The sequence below is a fragment of the Girardinichthys multiradiatus genome, chromosome X (assembly GCF_021462225.1).
Source record: "Girardinichthys multiradiatus isolate DD_20200921_A chromosome X, DD_fGirMul_XY1, whole genome shotgun sequence".
Classification (NCBI taxonomy): Eukaryota; Metazoa; Chordata; class Actinopteri; order Cyprinodontiformes; family Goodeidae; genus Girardinichthys; species Girardinichthys multiradiatus.
In genome coordinates, this window is record NC_061817.1 from 15,458,073 (window position 1) to 15,484,133 (window position 26,061).

Sequence of the window (26,061 nt, forward strand, 5' to 3'; positions counted from 1 at the left end):
ACTGTAGCTATCATGTTTACATATTCTCCAACCAAAACATTTGGATCTCTGCAGGTCCTCCAAAGATATGGGCCTCCTGGCTGCTTCTCTGATAATTGTTCTCTTTGCCTGGCCAGTCAGTTTGGGTGCGTGGCACATGTGGCGTACTTGTCTCCATGATTGTGGGTGACTGACCTTTGTGAGGATCATAGAGAGGATGTTGGGAGAGCGAGGAGGTCTCCAGGCGGCCCAGGGACAGGTAGGGACTGGAGTACATGCTGCTTGGGAGAGGAGGGTAGCCTGGGTGGGTAAACAAACACAGCATGTTAAATAAAACACCACCACCAACTGCTTCAAAAGGAATTATTTAGGCTTTACTTTCTGTGATTTTTGGCAGCAAAAAACCAAAAAAATAAAAAAAACAAGGTTTTAGCCTTGCTGTGTCTAAATAATGCTTCTTATAAGGGAAATAATGCAATCTGGATTTCAGATCATTTCATCGTTTTGTCTCTCTTACGGCTCAAATAGAGTGTAGAATAACTTCATGACTGAGTAATAAACACTATGATGAGAATCAGATAGATCACTTTTTGTTCCATTTTAAATTACTTCAAAATGTTAAAACAGGAGATGTTTCTAATAATTAGCTTTAAAAAGTTGTTCTATCTTCTTTTGCCTCACTTTGTACTGAAAATCCAAAATCAAAACCTTTCAATCTTAAACAGCACATATTATAGCCTGGCTTCTCCCAGTCTGCCAAGATTGGATGTATTTACCAGATATTTTATATTTTGCCCCAGCTGCTACAAAATAAAACACATCTAGAGCCACAAAATATTGATTTATAAGCATGTACTAAATATATATATGTTCTAACTATATCTGCTGATATTATAGTTTTTTTTATGAATCATCTTACTTTTACAAAGGAGTAGCTCTTGATTTTGAAGAATGAGGCCAGGTGAGTGAGCCCATTCCATGAATATAGAAAATGAAGAAATGTACATTTAAAAATATAAAGCACCTAGTTTGAAGCTAAAAACATTAAAGTACTTTTAAAATCATCAAACCATCACAGATACTCCATCAAAAACAAGTGTATTAAACCTCTTGGATCTAGATGTGAAACTGTATCAGGTCGAAGGTTATATATTTTACTTTAAGTTGTTTTGTTTTTTGGTAAAAAGAAGAAAAAAAAAAGGTTTCAATAAAGATATTTTGAGCAAAATTAAATTAAAACAGACCTTTCATGGCCCTGACCCGAGTATATAACCTGGATTATTAAGCAAAAAAACAAAAAAACAACCACTAGTCTCAGATTGGAGAAAAATAAAAAATTCTGACATGACAGAAATTTTAAATGCATTTTCTAATAATCAGATTTAATATTCTTAAAAAAAATATTTAAAATGTTCCAAATTGTGAGCAATTACTTGTTTTTTTGGTTGCAACTGATCCTATAGTACCCTGCATGTGGTCCTTTACCTTAGGCTGCTGAGTCAGAGTCTGCCCACCGGACAGCTGCTGCTCTCAGAGACTAGATCTTAATATAGATCCCTGGTTAGGAAACGTTTAACCCTCCTCTTTGGTATATTTTTAAAAACAATGTTCAACAATAAGGGAAGGAAATAATAAAAGATCAAAGTTTAATGTGGATCAGCAAAATAACAGCAAGAATGTTTTGTTAACTTGACACACGGTTGAAGAAAAACAGACAGATAAGGGTGTGGCATTCTCCCTTTAAATACCATTAATACCTTAGCACAAAGCACTGGAAAAAAACCCCTAAACAAACCTGTCTGCCTACATGAGAAACTCAATGGAGAATAGTGGTGTATTATTATGGGATGGCGAACAGGGCAGCAAAATGGGAACTCTATTCTGAAACCACCGTTCCTCTTAAAGGTATGCAGGATGGGTTTCTTGTAAAGCTTCTTTTCACCACAGATAACAGCTGCACATCCACTCCAGCAGCTAAGCCTTACAGCCCTTGCGTAGCTACGGAGCATCCCAGACTGGAAGTGTCTGCAGCTTCTAAAAACATTAGCTGCTCTTACAGTCAGTCGTCAGGTATTAGGAATCTCTCTCAGCCTGTGATGGATTTCTTTCATATCAAAGCAAGTGAGTTATGTGGCTTTTGTAGCCTGTGGGGAGAATTTAGTTCCTTTAGCTTCAGATATCAAAGCATCAATTACAGCTAAACTTAGATCGAGTGTCCAAGTCTGATCATTCATCTGATCCTCCCTGCTTCTTTGTCGAACACAAAGTCAAACAGCCTCTCAGTTACTGAAGTCTTCACCCCCTTAGAACTTTTCCAAATTTTTACACATTACAAATACAAACTCCAAGGTATGTTTTACAGGATTATATGTGATAAACCAACACAAAATAGTCCACAAATAACAACAAGAAGAGATTTGAAAAGTATAACGAGCATTTGTAGAGGTTAGCGAGCTTTAATCAGAGAAGCAGCTGAGAGGTAACTTTGGAGGAGTTCCAGAGATCCACAGCTGGTAGGAGAATCAGTTGACAAGGCAAACATCAAATCTGGGATTTATGAAAGACTCATGAAACCCGCTCTGGTCAATTGTTCGATTTGGACAATATACAAAATGCAATGTGAAGTATGGTGGAGGCGGCAACATCCTGTGAAGATGCTTTTCATGTTCAAAAATGCCCTCCATTCAAGATGACTTATCCAAGGCTATATCAAAGATGAATGTGGCAAATACTTCTCTTTGTTGATGTGTTAAGCTGTTAGAGACATCCCACTAAAGACAGGCTACTGTAATTACAGCAAAAGGTGGTTTTTCATTCTTCCAAGTATATACTCAGGAGGGCGGAATACAAAAGCAAAGCATGCTTCTTAGATTTTTAATAGTAAATCAATGTTCTTGCAGTCCACACTAGTTTTGTTGGTTTATCCCAATATCCCTGTAAAACCAGTGGAAGTCCTTTTTTAAGTTTACAATATAGTGCATAATAAACACGCTGGCATGTCATCAATACATGTCAGTATCTCAAACCTTAATCTGTGATTGTTTGTTTTCATTGTAAAAGGTGTAGCAGGACAGGAGATTTATACACAACTATAAAAATATAGGATTGGTTTATGAAGGTCAGAATTATGACTGCTTGCTCTGCAGGAAGCTAAAGGTCAGCCAGTGAGTTACAATTACATATGTAGTCACATGCCTGGGCAGTGCCCTTGACAAGTCCTTGGACTAGAGAAAGTAGCTCAAGAAAAAAACGAAAAAAAAAAAAAAAAACAACCTAAAAACAGCCCTAATCACAACGCTTCCAATCTGATTCACTGTGTTTGGACAGCCCTGAACGGGTTTTTGTGTCTCAAAGGTGATGCAATCAGTTTTAAAGGAAATCTTAACTGGAATCTGTTTGTCCTTATCTCTTTACGTTGCCAGCATGTAGTGTCGAATGCCTTTTCCTACTATCTGACCTTCTACCAAGATGTGATGTGATAAGGAGTCACAAAAAAAACGAAAGGGAACAAAGAGAGATGCAAGATTTAATCAGTCGCTGAGCAGTCCCGTACAAAGGCACGGGAGTTCAAAGAGAGCACAGAGAAAGATGTTATGGAAAAGTGGGGCAGGAGAGCTAGACAACGGCAGACTGAGACACACTGAACGGGAAGAAAGAAAAAAGATGGATTACAATAAGAGAGGACGGGTGAAAGCAAAGGACTGGTTGAGGACAGAGGAAGCGAGACACATTTAGGCCAGAGCTGAGAGTAGAGCCGCCAGCCGTGACACAGAAATGGAACAGGACCTTGCTGGAGAGAGCAGAAACAGAAGAAGAACAGGCCTTCTGGGTATTGAGCTCGAGCATTCGGTGAAAAATGTCCTGAAACTGCGGCAACACTCTTGTCTTTGAATTATGTACCGAGACTAAAAGCCAGAACAGACAGAAAAACAAATGTTTCATGAGGTTATTTACCTTCATGAGCGTGTGACGCCCAGAGCTGAGCCATCTGCAGACTGCTGGGATTGGCCGACCTGTACGTGGGGTCAGAGGTCAATGAGGAGGGACCTGAATAACCTGACAGGAAGGGACTGGAGCCTGCTGGGAAGGCATCACCTGCAAGAAAGAACAAACACTCTCAATCACCCCAAAAAAACCGCCAGAATCAAACTACAAAAACAGCAGGAATTGATTTTTAAACACTACAAGCTCGTGCTTTTATGTTTGGGTGTGGGGAGTTCAGTCGATACGCGCTGATATGTCTGTGCCGAAGCAGCGCGCTGTAATCACATTATTACTGAGCCGCCATCCACTCCATTTCAACAAGATAGACCACAGACTAAGAAGACAGGAGAAGTTCATGTAACTGCAGACTAAAAACCACAATCTTCACAGCAGGAACAGGTCTGAGTGGAGGAATGTGATGTGGATTTCTCTCCTAGGGATTGGTTATTTAACATGGTCAGGTCATTAAACACACACCAGCAGGTCATCTGAAGGGTCACGGACTGGGTAAAGTTTTTCTACCTCTTGTTACAACCACAAAGTTTAATGAATTTCATTAGGATTTACATGTGAGAGCAAAACTGAATGTAGCACATATTTGTTAATTGTGAAGATACTTGATACAGGTCTTCAAATGTTCAACAAACATAAATCTGAAAAGTGTTCAGTTCCCTTTTGTCCGATATTACCAAATTACTAAATAGGTCAATTTATAAGTGTGTCATTTTATCTCAGTATGAATCCAGGTGTTCTGTGAAGGCCTTGGAGGTTTTTAGAGAACATTAGAGAACAAACAGCATAATTAAGATTGAACCATCTAATCGATACCGGAAACATCTGGAGAAGGGTGTTCTGATTAGATGAGACCTAAGTTGAACTTTCTGGCAGACATGCAAAACTGCATGAGAATAAAAAACACAACATTTCACATCATCTCTACTCTGAAACACAGTGGTGGCAGCAACATGCTAGCTGGATCCTTTTCTTGTGTATGGACAGCAACAATAAGATGGGAAGGTGAATGGAGCAAAAAACAGGATAATCCTGGAATAAAACCTATTAGATCCAGCAAACTTGAGACTAAGGCGGATATTCACCTTGAAGCAGGACAACCATCCTGAACATGCTGCCAGAGCTAAAATGGAACAGTTGAAATCAAAGCATATTTATGTGTTGGAGTGGCCCAGTCAAAGTTTTTGCAAAAAGCTCAGTCTCTAAATGTGCAAAGCTGGTAAAGAAATCCCTTAAAATATTTGCTGCTGTGATTGCAGTGTGAGCTCAGGGCGGCAGAATACACACTTTTCTGATTACTTGTAAAAACAGTTCAAAACAATGGATCCCTTCTCTTCTTCATGATGAATCAACACATTAAATTCTGTGGTTGTAATGGGACAAAATGTGAAAAGGGAAGAGGGTTTGAATACTTTTAAATGGCGAGCTCCTTTTACAAAAATCAATCCCGCTCCCAAATGTCCATTTTGCTTTTGTTTGAATATTTCTGACAGTTTTTACTTGTTGCACCGATAGCAGAAACACTGATCTGACTTGTGTTGCAGACTTTAATGGAACTGAAGCGTGGAGGACGACTGGAGACCGACTCTTTGAGTGTTTTCCACCAACTGTGGTCAGAGGTGGTTGGAGCTACAGCCAACATCACGCTCCAACAGCTAGAGGCTTTTGAAAGCAAGCACAGGCCAATCATAGCCCACTAAGGTCTCACACCACACTATTAAAACCAGTTCCTCCACTGAGTCCTCATAAAACAATCCCATATCTTACCGTTATCGATTGTTTTTCTTCGACTCTGCCCTTTTTGTGTTTGCCATTTTACCAAGAGCACACTTATAAGCTTTGAATCATTCCTGCTTTCTATAATCACAACCTCCAAGGAGTTTCAGCCAACCCCCTCCACCACCAGCACCGCCATCATTCTCCTCATCCAAGCCAATTACTGCACAGCCATTACCCTGATAAACCTCACCATGTGTGTAAGGGGAAAGGGGGTAGGGACTGAATGAGTCTGTGTGTGTGTTTCTGTATTACTCCGGTGGGAATTTCTAGACATGCTGCGCTTGCCGAGTTCCCCTTGCATCTAAATCAGTACATTAAAGCTGTAGTCCGTCAGCGCCTGTGCACTCACACACACAAACACACACACACTCACTCACACACACACACACATATCTAGCATTTTAAATCAATACCAAATGCAGCTTTCCAATTAATCACAGAGGTGTATATACAAACACACATACACAGCCGTAATGCACTTAGCCTTTATTCTCTACCCTGAACATACTGTGTAGGTGAAACCTTTCACACCTGGGCCTATTAGATAGAGATGTCTTAAAATCTCACCATGCATGCATGCTTGTGTGCGCATGTGTGCGTGGGTTTGTGCTGCATGTGTTAAAGGGTAACATTATGTTGGCTGCAGTGGGTTGTTAAATGATCCCACATGTGCAAACCGCTCCGTGTGGATTTGTGACAAATGCCCTAAGAGTCAAAGATACTGCAGGACTGCTCTCACACACACAAATCTGCATTACACATTACCTCGCCCCGTTACATTTACCTAGCTGAAGATCGATTTGATTTCATGCACACACAGAAGAAAAAAACAAAAAAACATGCACCACAATCAGCAGCCAGGATTCAATGTAACTGAAGCAAACAGCCATTATCACACCATTGTTTTCTGTGGAACAAATTTCATTTAAGGAAATTTTAATCTAAAGCCGGAGAAGCAAGTTCTGCAGGAAATGTTCAGAACTGCGACAGAGAAGCAACTACAAGACCTTCATACCCTGAATGCCAACATAAATACAAGTGCACCACTCTGATTCCCAAGGTACTGACAACACAACTATTAAACTGAGTTCTGTAAAGATGCCAAGAGTTACTGAAGTAATAAATCCTTATTTTGTACAAGAACTAAAGAGTCAGTTCATAACCCGCACCTTGCAAAAGTATTCATACCCCATGAATTTATCCACGTTTGTCACATTACAACCAGAAAGCATTTAGTGGATTTGTTTTTGATCAACCAACACAAATTAGTCCCTTATTCAGGGTTTCTTAACATTCTATATGTCAAAATTAAATATTTATCAAGATTTAAATTTCAAAGATTTTCTGGGCGTTTGAGAATAAAAAGAATGCAGCTTTTTGGATTTGATCACCTTTACGTTTCTCTGAACCATAAAGTACCAAGACGATGCGCTATGGTATTACTTAAACTTTTCCTAAGTTAAATCACGCTAAGATTAGTCAAACCTGTACTAAATAATCCTTCACTAACATATTATTTAAAGCACCGCTTATCAGTTTTGGCCATCTTTATATTGTGAAAGTTCGACAATTAGGAAGAGTTGACTAAACCAGACTCAGTTTAAAACTACAGACAGGTCCAATCTAAACCTCTGAACTAAAAAGGTCTAGATGCTAAAACATAAGAAAAACTCATCCTTTAAAGTATTTTAATGTTTATCTGTGAGTTATTTTTCTCATTAACTTTAAACAAGCCAATCAATACGTTTGTCAAACAGATCAAGATCAGATGTGGTGATTTAGAGGAAGAGAGTCAATGTAGGATTCACTTTGCTGCTTAGAAAGTCAGATTTATTTTATCTTTTAGATTACAAAAAAGGGATTAAAGTCTGGAAACTCAAACATTTTTCCTCACTGTGTTTTTCCCTACAAATATCCAAACCTGGAAATTGATTAAAGCAAATTCCACACACTTCAGGACTGTGTAGGAACCTCGAGAAAATTAAGTTGGAAGAAAAACAAAACAGTGTTTTTATTTTTTTAATAAAGAAAAATCTACCAGCTTCCTTTTGCCTGCTTAAAAAAACCATCCCCGTATTTTTATAGATCCGTGCAATTGAGTCATTATTTAAGGCGTGACATAAAGAAGGCAAACACTGAGACTAGATCAGACATATTAAAAATGTTTATTTCTGCTTACAAATCTAAACAGGAAATGTATTTTCACATTAGACACAGGAATACAAAGTTTAAAAAATGAAGACACACAACCCATAAAACAGAAGTGGGAAACACAAGCCAATATCAATTTGACAGAAGAGGATCAGGACAATATTTACCAACAAATATGGAAAGAAACATCTTCCTTAACATGGAGGGAGCATAGGTGGAAAAGATATTTCATAAGTCCAGCTCAGATAAAACATCAAGGTACAAGATGTTGGCATGGATGTGGGGAAAGTGTTGCACATCATGTTCACATCTTCTGAAGCTGCTCTTCTATTGAGAACTATTGGATGGAGTTTAAACAATGTATGGACAAGATTCTTCCGATTCATCTCGGAATACTTCATATGTAAGGTAAAAAGAATCCAAATGTTACAATGTTTAAAATCCTAATATTAGCAGGAAATGGTTAAAGACAGAAACACCAAATAAGGAAACTGGTTCGATGTGAAACATGATTGATATGTTATGGAGAAGCTGAGTTTTTCATGTACATTTGAGAGGTTGTGGAAAGGATGGATGAACTTTATTAAGCCAATTAGATCAGACTTTTTCTGAAAAAATATCTAAGACATTTCCCTGGTTATGCATCTTGTTCTGCTACCAATGTTGCGTTATTCATCTGTTGTTTAATTTTATTAGGTTATATATAAATAAAAGAAAAAGAAAAGCTTCCCCACAGCATGATGCTGCCATCACCATGAATTGCAATGGGAACAGCATAATCAGAGTGATATACAGATGTTAAAAAGTTCACATTCTGTCTCATCTGACAAGACCACCTTCTTTCGTGTGTCTGCTCTGTCCCTTACGTGGTTTGTGGTAAACTGCAAATGGACTTCTTCTGGCTTTCTTCTAACAATGGTTTTCTGCATGCCAGTCCTCCAGAAAGGTGGTATCTGTGGAGAGCTAACAGTTGTCCTGTCAACAGAGTCTTGCATCTGAGCTGTCAATCTCTGCAACTCCTCCAGAGTTAGCCTAGGCCCCCTGGCTGCCTCTGTGATTAACACACTCTCACCCCATCCTATCAGCTTAGGTGGCCAGCCATGTCCTAGTAGGCTTGCTGCAGAATATCGCATTACAAAGACCTGCTTTAATTGTACCTAATGTTAGCTAAATATGTAAATAAAATGCTACTTATTATCTGGCATCTCTGACAGTGATGAAATGTGCTTCTCCCTCCACATCTGGCAGGTATCATGTAAAACTGATGTTATTCTAAGTAATTATTCTCACTTTCTTATTGTTCCCTGGAATGCTTAGAGAATTGTGCACATAAACAACCCTCCAACAAACCCAAACAGAATTCATTTACAACCTCCACATGTTAAAGTCGCCATATTCCTGCTTTTCTGTCGGCAGCTTTCTATTCTTCAGGCTAAACACAGAGGGCTCTTCAACAAACACGTCGGAGGCACAGATGTCTCACCGGAGTATGGATCAATCTCTGCTACCTTCAGGCTCTGTAGTCCATGTGTGCACAGCATGCAAACATGCACGCAACTTCCTACAGGAAAACAGAAAAAGTTCCAAATCCCATTTTCCCTTCTTGTACAGTCTACAGGAGGGAAACGAAAGAAAGGGATGGAATGAGACAAACATTTGCTTTCCTTGTTCCAGGAACAACATCCAAATGTAAGCTGAGAGGGAAATGTTTTGGAGTGACTCTTTCATTTCTCCTCTCTCTCTCCCTTTCTCTTAGCCCTTTCCTTCCTTCCTCTCCTTCCCCTCCCACTCCTCGCCACACACAAACTGCATTTGGCTCCCAGTTCAAACAACAGCCAGTTTACCAAACTGGGATAAGCGGGTTGCCAAGAGAGACGCGGTCTCCGACTCCCAACCTGCTGTAAGAGTCAGTTTTCAGATCCTCATCAAAAAAGAAAATGTAAGCATCAGAGAAGCGATGGAAATCATTTCTGATTGTGACACAGCCACGTGTCTGATGCGCTAGCATGCCCACATGGAGAGAAATCCAGAAAAATCAGACCCAGGTTCCTCGATCGCAAATCGATAAAAGATGTACTGAAACGCTATCCAAAAAAAAAAAAGAAAGACAACACTGGTGAATGTCCAAAAGCAAACAAAATGTGAGACAAAAATCTCTGGGCTAAAAGTCAACCCTGCATACACACTCACACACTCACACACACACACACACACACACACACACACACCACGAACACCTACACACACTCTGTGAACCCATCTGTTATACATCAGTGGTACTTGGAGCAGGGTTAGCTGACAGGGAATCTCTATTGATCTCTGGGTTTTATTCCCGACAAAACAAACGTAAAATTCCACTGTTCTATCCATCTCTGCTGCAACTAGCCAGGACTCTGAAACTGATAACCATTAATCCTGGCAGGAGAGGCCCTGAAACACACAGGCAAAGATGCACAGGGTTCATGTCTGCATGCACTCAGACTGAGAACATGTGGCTGAAAACTGCTCGGATTTTCCTTTGTTTTGGGATACGTCCAAAAATCTGTTTTTCTTTCTGTGGCTGGAAGATTGGGATAAATACGAGTTATTATTTAGCACTTCAGTATGTAATCTGATCACTCTCTTGTGCATCTCCACATTACAATTATAACCATCATATACACTTACCAAAGTATTTAGACCCACTGAACTTTCCCTCATTTGGAACATTTACTCAACCACATACGTCGATGCGTTTTGTTGGGATCTTATCTGATGAACATGCAAATAATAAGGCAGAGTTTCAAAGAATTTACAAATGAAAATCTGGAAAAATGTAGTTCGGATTTGTATTTAGCACTCCTGATTCAGAACTTTGTAGAACCACCTTTGAGTACAGCTGGAAGTCTCTTGACTTATATCTGTAGCAGCTTTGCGTCCAAGTTCAGGGTGATTAACCTGCTGGAAGGTGAATCTACTCTGTCTTTTACAAGTCTCCTTCCAGAATTGCCCTGTATATCACTTCGTCCATATCCCAGTTATCCTCTGACCAGTTTACTTGTGCCTGCTGAAAAAGCTTCAAAGCATGATGCTGCCACCGCCATGTTTCACCATGGAGAAATGTCTTCAGGTGTTAGCTTTCCATGTAATGTCTGCACATTAACAGCAAAGTGGAACCAAAGTCAAATTCCTTGTTTGTGTGCACAAGCTTGGCCAATAAAGCCGATTCTGAAAATTGTCTCTCCTACACTGAAAAGTGGAAAATGGAGCTGCACAATAAACAAAAACCTAATTTTCACCAAGATGTCAGTGTGGAAAGGACAGCTTGGATGCAAAGTTTGGTAGGATGTTATATTTCAAGTGTCACACTGTCTGACTCTGCATATCAGGAGTATGTTTGGCTGGTTGGACAGACTCCAGCTGCCCTTTAATGCCCACCCCTGATACACACTTTAGTGGCTCAGATACTAAACCTCACCTGTAGTGCTGTATTCAAGCCCAACTAACCTGAGACCAAACAAAACCCAGACTAACACTTTGAGGGAGGCGAGACAGAGTCAAAGACAAAACCAATGAGAGATCATTTACAATAATGCTGCTGTTGCTGCAAACATTCTAATAAATTCTGCCAGTGGCAGCTCATTATTAAGCTAGCCTGTAACAGCGCCCCAGACTCACTGCAGTGCCAGTTAGGTGCCACAACATTCAGATGAAGCCAAACTCTAGATGCTCCTTGTTCAATCAATTAAAAGGCTGGTAACAAGTTCAACAGACAAGCCAAGACACATTTGAAGAGCTCATACACCAGCTGCAGACGGAGGCGGGGGAGGCGGCAGGTGGAGCCGGAGGACGCTACTCTGTTAGTGTCCTTCCTCTCTGTGTGTTTTACAGTCATACATTTATTTTCTCATCCCTCTAATCTTTCCATTCTCTGAATGTAGGGACACAGCTGGCAGCATCGAAATGATTAGTAAAATGCAGTTAAATGCAGCCAGGACTTTCATATTAGGCTGCAGTCTAGAATCCACAACACTATTGTGGAATAATAAACAAAGCAAAAAAAATTTATGATGTAATTAATATCATGATCGTAGTTTTAAACGTTTGTTTTTAGGCACTAGCGGCCTTTATTTTTCTCATTTTTTGAAAGTAACTAGACAGAAAATAGCACAGGGAAACAGGGGGTAGGGCATGCAGTAAACTTTGAAGGTCCGGGATTCGAACCCGAAACAGTCTGCATTGAGGACAAAGACTCCGTACATGGGTCGCGAGCCTCAACCCCTACACCACCAGTGCCGCGCCTTCATGGTCATCATTTTAAAACAACTCCATGTAGAAAAGAGTGAGGGGGGTGGGGGGGGTGGGGGGGGGTTGTGAGAAGGAACTGCTTACTAAGCTGGGATTCAACACCATATCAAATATAATGCTTCTGTATGTTTTTGTTATAAAATATTAAAAAATTAATATTTGGTTATACCCCTATGTCTCTAATGACTCACAAGGCTAGAACACAAACCAGGTGGAGGATTTATCCACGACGAAGGGCCAAAAGCTTGTGAAAATAGAAAAAATCCTTTTGGATGTAAGAGGTGAAAATCAGACCTTTCACCAGACTTGAAGAGATGAAACGAGAACAGGGAGTCAGAAAAGGAAGAGAGCAGCATGAATATGGAGAAAAACATACTTTCTGATGTTGCTGCTCCTTCGTGACTCATTTCAGAGATCCATATGTTTAAAACACATTATTGTATTAAACTAGGCAATCATTTGCATTCTCCAAATGTTATTATGGGTTAAACCTAGCATTCTCAGGAATGATAAACCCAACTTTGCCTACCAAATGCTAGTTGCTTTATGCTGCAAAAAAGAAAACAAACGAATACCTGTTAGGGTTAATTAATGATTATATATGTTTTAACTTTAATAGAAGTGAAGCTTGCTGTTCAGAGTGATTATATCTTATATGTACAAGAGCTGCAAGATAGAGACAGGATGTTCTAGAACATTCTGTCAGTGCAGCTGTTTCTAATCAATATGAGTGTGCATCTCTCCCTGTTTTGTGCTTGGAACATTCTGTAACCAGGGCCTCTTCTCTTATGAATAAAAGGCAGAGAGAGCAGGGGCTGTTTCAGAGTGTGGTGTGGAGGCTTGTAACTGAGCAGCCTCTGAGACACTCTCACCTGCAGGTTAAAATGAACTAACTTCTCTGTGTCTTTCTTTGTGCAGAATTGTGAAAGTGTTTGGTGTTTAAACCTAACATAAATGGTCCTTCGAGCCGGAGACCAAGACGCTTGACGATCCCAGTGGGTGAGTGAGATTCCAGACAAATCTGTGGCCACAGTACTAATACCCTTTCCGGGACTGGTCCCTCCCTGACAGGCTGGGGTCTGACGGCTGACGGTACTCCCGAGGACACAGAGAACCAGTGAGTAGGTCTTTCATTTAAAAGGAATGAGTGATGAAATGCAAATGACCTAAAATAGTACAGTATAGAGAAACCCTGACAATTCTAGACACTATCAGGTGAACTAAAATAGACAGTTAAATTCCGCAGGAGGGTAGACTCCCTTAGTTGAAATAGACTAATTAAACTCTACACAGGACGGCGGAGTCCTCTGGTGAACTAAAATAAACAGTTAAATTCCGCAGGAGGGTAGACTCCCTTAGTTGAAATAGACTAATTAAACTCTACACAGGACGGCGGAGTCCTCTGTTATGTTTTTGTGAAAGTAATTACAGTAAGAGTAAAACGCGTAAAAAAGTGTGACTGAAAAACGTGTGGAAGAGTGAATGGAATCGTAATGACCATTAGGTCCTTACTTTTCATATAAACTGAAAACAGATAGTAAATGGTGAGCCTTTGTGGATGCTTGTAGGCAAGAAAATCCCACCTGAACAGGGTTGAAGTGGATTTTACCACAACTGACTTCTTGATCACCATCCTGTTTTCAAATACATAAATCCAGTATTTAGAATACACCAGGTATTAAAAAACATACTGGATCTAAATTTAGTTCAAAATGGGAAAGGGGCAAAGTAAAGAGAAACAAAAGTTACTTGATAACCTTACATGCAAAGATTGGAAAGCGGTAGAAAAAGAAAATCAAGATGCAGTAGAACCCCTATGTTATTGGATAAAAACCTATAATTATAATGGAAAGCTGTCTACAAGTGCCCTAACAGAATTACAGAATAAAATAAAAATTAAATGCAAAAATAATGAAAAACAAATGAGAAAGGAAGGTTATGCACAGACTCAAGTCTGGGTTAAAATAGCAAAACAACGTGAGGAAGGAGAAAGACTGGCAAAACAGGAAAGAGAGGAAAGGAAGCGACAAAATAAAGAAAAAAAAAAAGCAAGTGAAGAAGAGCAAAAGAGAGAAAAAGAGGAAGCAAAATGGAAAGAAGCAGGACATGAGAACATAATGTTTCACAGAAGGGAAGATAATGAATATTCTGGTCCCTACTTAGCGTTGCAACAGCAGTTACTGCAGCAACAGGGAGGGGCAGTGGGGAGAAATGATATAGATGCACCCACTGCTCCACCACCACCATCACCACCTGGATATACACCACGAACACCAATTGCTACTCGAAGCACTGGTGCAGTGGGTAAATGGTCTGCAACATTGGGACATTTATTATCTCCATTACCTAGGGTTAGTCCCATGACCCTAGATGAAGGAGGGGATGTGCAAACTTTTCCCCTCATTGAACTCCCTAACCCACGAGCAGGCGCAGAAGGCCAATCAGACATAATTAGAGTTTATCGAACTTGGACCCAAGATGATGTTAAAAAGGCTGTAGAAGGAATCCCACACCCTAGAGAGGATGTGGATGAGAGTGTGAGGCAGATGGAGGATCTTAGGAAAGCCTACCATCTGAATGGAATAGAAGTCCAACAAGCATGGATGTGCAAACTTGGCCCTGACTGGTATCACGTGAAGGGAGGTTATAATCCATCAACTACATTAGGAGCACCTCTTGCAGCTGGTAGCGGAGAGCTAACAACCCAGTTAGTTCCTCTCCTGGAAAGAATAAAAGGAAAATATAAAAAGAGAGCAAACTATACTGAAATAGGGAGATGTAAACAAAAACCAGACGAACCTTTTGATGAATATAGAGTAAGAATGGCAAAAGTTTTTAAAGTTCACAGTGGACTGGAACCAAGCGAGGATGAAAATGGTGCTTATCAGCAGCAACTAAAAAATGCACTCCACTCAGGCTCAACACCCGACATACATGGCTGGGTGAACCGGCACTACATAGGAATGAGTGGGGGCTCGCTTGCAGACTACATAAATCATGCGCTGCATGCTGAAAAAGTTATAAAAAGTAAAAAGGGTAAAAAGGACACAGTCAGAGACGCAGTGTTTTACCAAGAGGAGGACAACACTGTGTACTATCAACAGTCACAGGGCAGGGGAAGAGGCAGAGGCCGAGGTAGAGGAAGAGGTAGAGGACACTTTGGAGCACAAAATCTTAGAGCATGTTGGTCCTGCGGTAAAGAAGGACATCTAGCCAGGGATTGTAGGGGAGGTCCTCCCCCACAAACTAAAAATGCATGACTAGATCGTGAGACAAACGGGACAGAATTGGATCAAAATTTAATACAAGAGAAAACCACCTCAGAAGATGAGGAAATACTAAATTTAGATGACCTATTCTATGTTGAAAAAATAAGACCTGAAATAACCCTGCTGGTACAAGGCACACCTATCACGTTTCTTTGTGATAGTGGAGCTTGCAGGACAACAATTAGAGAACAATTACCATATGTGAGACCCAGTGGGAAATGTACCACAGTTCAGGCCGCACAAGGTAAAATCAAACAAGTAAATGAAACAGAACCCTTATGGATCAGAGATCCAGAAGGAAAAACATGTCAGTTATCAGTTTTGATGTTACCAGAATGTCCAGTGAACCTATTGGGAAGAGATGGCTTAATAGCCCTCTGCCTAAGCCTAACACCAACCCCAGAGGGTTTGAGAGTGGTCAGAGGCAAACCTGAGGAAGTCTATGTAGTACAAGGGACGGGAACACCAAATTATTACTACACTTTAGACATCCCTAACAAACCGCCAACTGCAACAGGGGCATCGTTAGTGGATGAAGGCAAACAATCAATGCGGAGCCCACAAGATGTTATGTCACCAGATGAATTACATGTGACAATGTGGTATACTGCAAAGCCAGACACCAAGTACATGAGTGAACTGAACAGGATGACCCCAACAAAGATAACAGTCTCATATGTGTACTCAGATGTAGAAGCAAATGCAGCAGCTGCAGTAATATTGCCAGAAACTGTCAAACCACTGTTCAGACAACTTTCTGGGCCACACATATCCTTATGCAAAGACAAAAAGGAAGAATGGAAAAACTTAGCAAAACTAGTGGACAGAGGTGAAAGAGCAAGGGATTGGGTGGTAACCGGCATGAACACATGGTATAGCCAGTCCACTGAAATGACCAAAAAGGCATTGTTCTGGACAGTAACTGTCCAGGCTGGAGTGCACCTAGACCCAAAACAAAAATGACACATCTTTTTCACAAAAGAAGAAGAGGAACTATTTAAACAAGTTCCTGAGAGACTATGGTCACAAGGACCTACTGATGTTGGCCTGGTAAAAGGAGCACTTCCTGTTGTGATAAGACCAAAAACAGAGTACAGACCCAGAGTTAAACAATATCCTCTAAAACCAGATGCAATGGTGGGAATAGAACCTGTTATTGAGGATTTAAAAAAGGCTGGAGTATTAATTGAGTGTGCTGAATCACCCTGTAACACACCAATATTCCCTGTAAAAAAGGCACCCCCATCTGTGGGATGGAGGATGGTTCAAGATTTACAAGCGGTAAATAATGCAGTAATACAAAGATCTCCGTGTGTAGCAGATCCACACACGTTATTAAACTCTTTGAACCCAAAAGCAAAATACTTCACTGTGGTGGACATAAGCAATGCATTCTTTTCTGTACCACTACACAAAGACAGTCAATACTGGTTTGCTTTCACCTTTAAAGGGAAAAGATACACTTATACCAGATTACCACAAGGATATTGTGAAAGCCCCACCATCTACTCCCAAGTTCTTACATCCAGCTTGGCCACTTTTGACCCACCACAACAGAGCCAATTGCTCACGTATGTGGATGACATACTAGTTGCATCTGAAACCGAAGAAAAATGCAAAAAAGACTCCATAGCACTCCTGAAACATTTGGCTAAAGAAGGCCACAAAATCAGCAAAAACAAATTACAGTTTTGTAAGGAAAGTGTGAAATATCTGGGCCATCAGCTCAGTTCAGGGGGAAGAACAATAATGGAAGAAAGGAAAACTGCAATTCTGCAAGCACCAAAACCATTGACAAAGAAACAAATGATGTCTTTTTTAGGACTCACTAATTACTGTAGAAGTTGGGTGCCAAATTATGCAGAGCTAACAGCACCCTTGCAAAGCCTGATGTACAAAGAGGACCTTAAAATGTCTGACTACCTAAAATGGAGTTCTGAAGCAGAAGATGCACTCTGTAAATTGAAACAAACTATGGTGGGAAGTTGTGTGTTAGCATTACCAGATTACAACAAAGACTTTGTACAAATGGTAGACTGCAAAGGAAATTTCATGACCTCCGTGTTGACACAGCTACATGGAAGTAAATATAAACCAGTAGCCTACTATTCAACCAAAATGGATGCAGTGGCGTGTGCCCTTCCACATTGCGTTAGAGCAGTGGTGGCTGCTTCCCTAGCAGTCACGTCTAGCGCAGATGTTGTACTATTCCATCCACTCACTTTGAAAGTACCTCATGCAGTTTCAGCACTGCTTTTGCAAACTAAAATGAGTTTTCTGTCACCTGCAAGACATCTTTCCTGTATGTCTATCCTGCTGTCACAACCACATCTCAAAATAGAACGGTGTACAGCACTAAACCCAGCAACATTAATCCCCACAGAGGAGGATGGAGAAACTCATGATTGTGAAACATTATCTGAGGAAATAGCAAAAAGCAGAAAAGACTTAAAAGATACTCCTTTGACAGAAGGAGAAATATTATTTGTAGACGGGTCTTCCAAAAAGGATGAGAAAGGTAAAACAAAAACCGGATATGCTGTAGTGACTCTTAATAAAGTACTAAAAGCAGAAGCACTCCCTTCACACTACTCAGCGCAAGCTGCTGAGTTAGTAGCCTTAACTGAAGCATGCAAATTAATGACAGGAAAAAGTGCAACAATATACACTGATAGCCAGTATGCATATGCAACAACGCATACTTTTGCACAACATTGGAAAAATAGGGGTATGATTACCTCCACTGGAAAACCTGTAACACATGCAGCACTATTAACAGAGCTATTGCAAGCAGTCCAACTGCCAAAAAAGCTTGCAATATGCAAATGTGCAGCACACACCACAGGAACAGACACTGTGACTAAAGGCAACGCCTTTGCTGATAAAACTGCTAAAGCAGCTGCAGAACAACAACCAAGTAGTCTTCTCCTAGTAACAATGGAACTAAAAGATGAAACATTACTGGAAATGCAACAACAATCACCCCAAAATGAAATACAAACCTGGCTAAAAAAGAGAGCTCAACTTAAAGAAGGAATATACACCTGACCAGAAAATAAACCTATCCTACCAAAAAACCTATACAAATGGGCAGCAATATCGAGTCATGGAGTTTCTCATGTCTCGAGAGGAGGAATGGTAGGATTAGTGAACAAAATATACACAACATATGGATTTAACTCTTATTCAAAAAATTTTTGTAGAACATGTTTGATCTGTGCCAAACACAATGCACAAGGGAACTTCAGACCAAAAAGGGGACAGTTCCCCAAAGCAAAATATCCTTTCCAACACATACATATGGATTTCATAGAATTAAATAAAAGTGAAGGAAAAAAGTACTGTTTAGTAATAATAGACTCTTTTTCTAAATGGATAGAGTTATTTCCTACACAAAATCCTGATGCATTGACCGTAGCAAAAGCACTATGTAAAGATATCATACCTAGATATGGAATTCCAGAAAAAATATATAGTGATAATGGAACTCATTTCGTCAATCAAATGATAGAAAAAATAGGAGAAGCCCTACAAATGGATCTTAGACATCACTGCGCTTATCACCCTCAAAGCGCTGGTCTAGTAGAACGAATGAATGGAACAATAAAAAATCGATTAAAAAAGTGCATGGAAGAAACAGGAAGACCATGGACTAAATGTTTAGACTTAGTAAAGCTCTACATAAACATCACAAGCACAGGAGGACTAACACCCTATGAAACCCTGTTTGGGAGGCCATATAGATTACCATTCTTTAAAAATAAATGGGAAACTGATGATGAAAGCACACTAGCAGATTACATGAGAAAAATGTTACAGCAAAAACAACAAACAGATGAACACGCAAGTGACCATGAGCCTTTTGTGTCTACACAGGAAAAACCATTAGTTGAACCTGGAGACTGGGTCCTGATAAAAAGCATAAAGAAGAAGCATTGGCATTCACCTAAGTGGGAAGGTCCCTATCAGGTGTTGTTGACCACTGGAACTGCAATTAAGATTGCAGAAAGAAACTCATGGATCCATCTGACACATTGTAAAAGAATAATAGAACATGACTAAAATAAGTTTCTTAATAGCAGTGTATATTCTAACCATCATAATTTGTGTTGTGGTCATAGCATTGTGGTATCTGCTGTAGCATTGTGACTTTTCAACAAACCTACAGAGGAAAGTCCGGCTACAAAGGGAATTGTAATTATAGTTTACAATTGTCTCAAACCGGTGAAGATCTCCACAACTCTGTTTAAAGGTGCTTAGGAAAGGTTCCAATCTATAAGTAAGATGTACACCCCCACACACAAGAAAATAGTGCTAGTAGCTGGAATAATCTCAGTGGTAATTGTAGGAGCTATTTTACTATGGGAACGTTTTTACGAAGAAAGAAAAGATTTGAGTAAAAGACAAATAAATGTTAATTCCTGCCCAAATGATGTAGGCATCAGAACCACAAAACTATGTGTACCAGTACAGAAAACCACTACAGTAAAAATACCCTGGGGAACGCTTGGAACAGCACGTGATGGCACAAATGAACAAGCCTCAATGTATAAGAAATGGGATTGGTATTTGACCTATGGAGATGTGCAATGGTGGAGTTGGAAATACTTAGTAGCAGAAACAGGACAGGACTGGTCTGATTGGTCCACAGGTCCAGCAATTAAATGGAGAAGACAATTGACCCTGATAAAAGATGGAGGAGGTCTAACCTTGACTGTAATCTCCCCCAACAACACGGGATGTACAGATTTTGTGGCGGCACCATATGTAGATTCTAGCCAAGGCCAATATTACTGGCAGATTCAAATATGCGTTAAAAACATTACTGAGCCACTTGCGGTAATACGGCATGATGCAGCCACACCTGAAAACACAACAAACAAATGGCATATGGGGCTAAAACTATTAGTGGAGTTTAAGACAGAACCAGTAACCCCGGATGACTGGTTCAAAATAACTACAGGAATATCTAAAATAGATAACAACTGGCTTTTAATGGCAGAACAGGCTGCCCAGGCAGTAAAAACAGATTGTGTAGTATGCATGGGAGCCAGACCCCTGCTACAAGTGGTTCCCTCAACGTTGACAGAAAAATGCTTAGTAGAAGTAATGAACAGCACAAGACTCTCAACAAACTGTACTATGTGGGATAAGATTTATCCTTTGACTACCGCCGAAAAACAAAAACCGATGTTTTCAAATAAGGTTGCTCCAGGAAATTTTTCCTGTATAAACCGAACAGGTGTGGGATCAAACATAAGCAGACTCAATAAAGATCAATGTCACTCCATCATAGCAGTAGGTGTCAGCTTTAAACCTAAAGCACGCAGCGACATCTGGTGGTGGTGTGGAGACGATAAACTGTATGACAGGTTGCCATACAACACAACTGGATTGTGTGCATCAGTGTCATTAATATTTCCCGTGTCTGTTATTCCACTCTCAGTAGCAGAGTTGTTGGGTACAGTAGCCAGCATATTTCCACACACCTGGAAAAATAGAGAAAAAAGATCAGGATGGAGTAAAGACGACCCTACTTATATAGATAGCATAGGAATACCAAGAGGAGTTCCTGATGAATATAAGTTATCAGATCAAGTAGCAGCAGGTTTTGAATCCACCATATGCTGGTGGTGCACAATAAATAAAAACGTTGATAGAATCAATTACATCCATTACAATGTGCAACGACTAGGAAATAAAACTGAAGAAGGATTCTCAGCCATCCATGAACAATTGTCAGCTACCTCTTTAATGGCTTTCCAAAATAGAATTGCTGTCGATATGCTCTTAGCTGAAAAAGGTGGAGTATGTTCAATATTTGGGCATCAATGTTGTACATTTATTCCAAATAACACCGCAGCTGATGGGAGCCTCACCAAGGCCCTGGAGGGCCTTAGGTCACTTAACAGCAAAATGAAAGATCATTCTGGAGTTGACACCACAATGTGGGATGGGTTTGGAGAAATGTTTGGTAAATATAAACAATTAGTGTTGTCTATCCTTATGTCAATAGCAGTCTTTGCAGCTATTCTCACATTGTGTGGATGTTGCTGTATTCCGTGTATAAGAGCTTTGTGCACTCGCATAATAACCTCTGCTATTCAGCCAGTCAAAACAGAAATGTCAGAGATGTATGCCCTCCTGAGACCTGAGGAGACAGAAGGAGCCAGTGATGATGATGATGATGACCAGGAAGAAGAAGAGACTTCTCTGCATTTCCCTGATCTGTATCTTGACCCTGACGACAATTAGTTGTATACAGTAAACTTAAAGACCTCCTGCTACTTTTTAATGACATGTACAGATAAAACACACCATGATGTCTTAACTGAAAATCTGAGAAGAAAAGGTTAATGATTGATGTATCAAGTGTTTAAAACATTTATAAAGAGGAGGAAAATGTTAGGGTTAATTAATGATTATATATGTTTTAACTTTAATAGAAGTGAAGCTTGCTGTTCAGAGTGATTATATCTTATATGTACAAGAGCTGCAAGATAGAGACAGGATGTTCTAGAACATTCTGTCAGTGCAGCTGTTTCTAATCAATATGAGTGTGCATCTCTCCCTGTTTTGTGCTTGGAACATTCTGTAACCAGGGCCTCTTCTCTTATGAATAAAAGGCAGAGAGAGCAGGGGCTGTTTCAGAGTGTGGTGTGGAGGCTTGTAACTGAGCAGCCTCTGAGACACTCTCACCTGCAGGTTAAAATGAACTAACTTCTCTGTGTCTTTCTTTGTGCAGAATTGTGAAAGTGTTTGGTGTTTAAACCTAACAATACCATATATAATGCAATCGAAATTCAGATATAAAACAAACAGAATAATCCATGTGTGAATGCATGAATGAGAAGCTAGGCCAGGAAGAAAGAGGAATTAACTTAATATTTTCACAAATCTTGGATGATATTCTTTTAATTTAACAAGAAAACATACTTTGACATACAGGAACGCAGGTATGAAGAATCTGTAGCTTTTTAAGCTCTCTTAGAATAATCAATTGTAAGAAGGCGTTTTTCCAACGCAGAAGTCCGGACTTGCCATGAATGGAAAATGGGAAAGCTTGGGTGTTACTAATAACATTATCGCTGGCTCAGTAAGCCATGAGAGTGGAAGAAAGATGCAGCACAACTTGTTAACGGGACTGAGCCGCCCAAATTCACCTCAACCAAAATCTCCAACAGGCTCCCAGCTGATTTTCTCACATGAACTTGGGTGAAAAACTTGCTAAGAAAGATGGATGGGTGGATAGATGGATGGAAGCACACCCAGTGAGCCTCGCTGTGCCAGGCTGAGGCACTCTAACCTCCTGTGAAGACAGCAGGAGCGATTCTGACATACTCTATAAGCTCCCGACAGGTGCTCGCTCACCATATCGTGAGGTGTCACAGTAAATGACAAGCGCAGCTGGGCAGCGATGCAGATAAATTCACATTCTCATAAATATAAAGAAAGCGGGCATAACTTTACTCAATCTCTGCTTGGTGTTTAAAGGAAACGCCTAGGCATGGGCCGGTGCAGAGTAATTTAAAAAAGAAAATCCATTGCTCCTATTGTAAAAGTGATGTATAAATCATCTAGTTGTACCAATAACATGTGTTAAGTTTTTGTTTGATGCATGGACTTGATCAAAAATACATAGTAGTTTCCAGGTGCTAATTGGGTGGAATATGAACGCTTTTTGCTTCTTTGCTCTAACAGAGTGACACAATTAAACATCATTGCCCTAATAAGAGTGACAGGCTACACTGTTTTAGGTTCCAACTGTAAATGTCTCCAAACAGCTCAGTGTTTCTTTTCCTGGGACAACACTCTTCAGAGTGAACGCTGATACTGGGTGAAGATTCATTGTTGGCTATTTTTCAGTATCAGTAAGGTGAGTGAGGTCAGAGGACACAGAGAGATCTAAGAAGCCATTTAGATGAACATCTTCTATGCCATGTAGGCAGTTCATTCAGGCTGCAAGACAGTGAGAGAAAGCGAGACAAGAAGCAGATAAGAATACTGAATGATGTACAGCAGCGTTTGTTTTTATCCGAGCTATTTATCTGAGCTTTAAGCCCTGGGCAGTCGTGGGACATGGTGGATTTGGAAACTGTTTGGAAATCTCACACTTAAGCTAATCATCTGTTTTCTAAGGAATACTCAAGGAGATAGCTGCTGTTATAATGCTAGCCACACCAACTCCTAATAGCATATGCTAAAGACAGTTTAAAAGGTCACCTGTTTTATAGCTGCTGCTCTGAGACAATCTTTGCTCCCATTATATATAATGATCACTCATGATGGGAAGGCCAGAAGATACTTTGAATACATTTATGACATCTTCTTATATTATAATAGGGATGGGCCATTATTGTTCATTGTTATCAGGAAGAAAAGATTATTATAAAAAAAACTGTTGATTATTGTGCTAGCTATAAAACTAACTGATGATTACTGCAAACCCCACAATCTGACAGTATGGCTGGGAGTGTTACTTGTGATAGAGCATCAAGACGTAGTAAAAACAATGTGAGGAACAATAAACAAAGTACGATCAAACGGAATAATTTTGGGCTTAGACGTACAATTGCAATACTTAACTTGAATGTGAATGAAATAAATTTTTTAGAGCAGCATTTGTCTGCAGTACTCTGATAGTATGCCATGATAGATTCCCAGATTTTAATTTTATGGTCTCTTGTGATTATTGTTGTATTTTCCAAAGTGAAATAGAAATTTTAATTAAATTCAGTATAAGCAGGCTTACAAAACCGGAGATCGTAATTCTGATTGAAGAATCTATATGCAAGCAAGGAGAAAAGTGCAGTACTCTTCTTTCAGCCAGCTGATCAGCAGTACACAGCAACACACAGAGGAAGGGCAGTGCTTTTTTCACTCAGATCCTTTCTCTGGCATCTCATTAAGAGCAATTTAAGCTTTACGCAACTTTTTAAAACCTTGGTATACCTTGATATCGGTAACCGGTCTGAACCAAGTGTCAACACAAGAAAACAAGCCAAACACAGAATGACACAAAGGTAAAAGGTAAACATTAAATTAAAATAAAGTATCTGTATGAATTTTAGCAACACTTGGTGTTGAAATGTGCCCAGACATTTCTCCACTGCGTCTCCTTTTGTATGAGTCAGTTCTGATGAGTTCTAAACTCAGATACTCAATGTCCTGATCCACTTTATTGGCCAGCAGCAAACGTGTATTTAGCTGGGTGTTTCTTTAAAGTCACCGCACATTTACCTGAGCTTTATTTGGCTTTTGAAACGGAGTCAAACAGACAGACAACGCAGTGTGTGACCTTTGTGCGTTGGAGGCTGTTGTTTGCCTTAAAGGGAGGGGACTGGCCAAGTGAACAGCTAAGCTAATGCTTTGGGTATTTCAACATGCCATGGCTTGCTTGTTCTCTCTCTCTCTCCTCACACAACATCCAATTACTCTCATATTTGACAGGTGTGTGTTTGACAGTGGGTTGTGTGGGTGTGTGTGTGAGAGAGAGAGAGAGAGAGAGAGGAAGCGTAGTTTGTCTGTGTGTGACAGGTTTATTGTGCCAGGGCACAACTGCCTTGTGCATTCTCTTAAGGAGGCTGTTTTTTGTCCTGAAGGATTCAATTAATCTAAGCGAGGTCACGTCTGAGCCACATCCTCCAACACACACAGGTCTGTGCTTTGAATACATTCAAGCACAAAGTTAATTCAAACAGAAACACTAAGCAAGCGCTGTGGAAGACTTACTGGTACCGATACCCCTGGTCTGCCCTGTGAGCTCCATGAATTACAGCATCCACGTGGCCTTTGTGGGTCTTAAACAGATTGAGAGACCAGCGGAAGGGTTACCGCATTTATCTAACAATATGAATTATTTGCGGCCAAGATATATCTCCTTTTTTCTGGAGTCTCAGAAAAATACACAACACCTGGGCGCTCTCATCTGCACACATACTCTTACAGAGACACAAACAGCAGGCTCAGCTTGTAGCCTTCAAAGAGCTGAAAATACTGGCTTCCATCTCAGATATTGGGCTAATTTAGTTCCCCTTCCACATTATTCTCCAACTGTTTTCATTAATCTACAAAATCCCATTCCTTTACAAATACATCAACAGAAAGAGTCTTTACTAAACACAGATTAGGACCTAACTGAGCTCTTGAGATTCCTGAAGGTAAGCTACCTGGGTAACCAAAACAATCACTAACTTTCTCCTAAAGTTACATCTAAGTAATGCAACATGGTGACAAAAGAAACCCCAAGAAATAGGAAAGTAGCACTGCTTTAGACTGTGAAATGATCTGAAGAAAATGCAACGAAAGAGCACTTCTCACAAATACTATAAAAGGTTTCAATATTTAATCTAAACACCCGGTGGTAAATTCTGATGCCCACCATTCACTGCTGCGACACTTCACCGGTCTGGGAAATAAAACCGTTGTTAGCCTTGTCCTCTCACTGCATTTACATTTCCCCGAGTCTCACCCCCCCACACACTCTTGGGCTCTAGAGGGATGGGAACTGGCGAAAGAGGACAGATGACCTCAATCTGGTGACAGAAACACCGACAGAGCCTCAGTAGAAGGAGGACCATTTAAAGTCAGTTTAAGTCTA

The 26,061-nt window shown here is 40.1% G+C and overlaps 1 protein-coding gene across 2 annotated transcripts in view; it reads right to left on the minus strand.

The window, feature by feature from the left end:
- LOC124862632 (trinucleotide repeat-containing gene 18 protein-like) overlaps positions 1-26,061 on the minus strand; it is an 81,349-nt gene that overhangs the window by 45,816 nt on the left and 9,472 nt on the right. For both annotated transcript variants that reach the window (XM_047356679.1, XM_047356678.1), the window contains exons 3-4: positions 3,934-4,074; positions 175-279 (exon numbers count right to left, since the gene is read on the minus strand). In XM_047356679.1, coding sequence (XP_047212635.1) covers positions 175-279; positions 3,934-4,074 — 246 coding nt within the window. The remainder of the gene's footprint in view (positions 1-174; positions 280-3,933; positions 4,075-26,061) is intronic.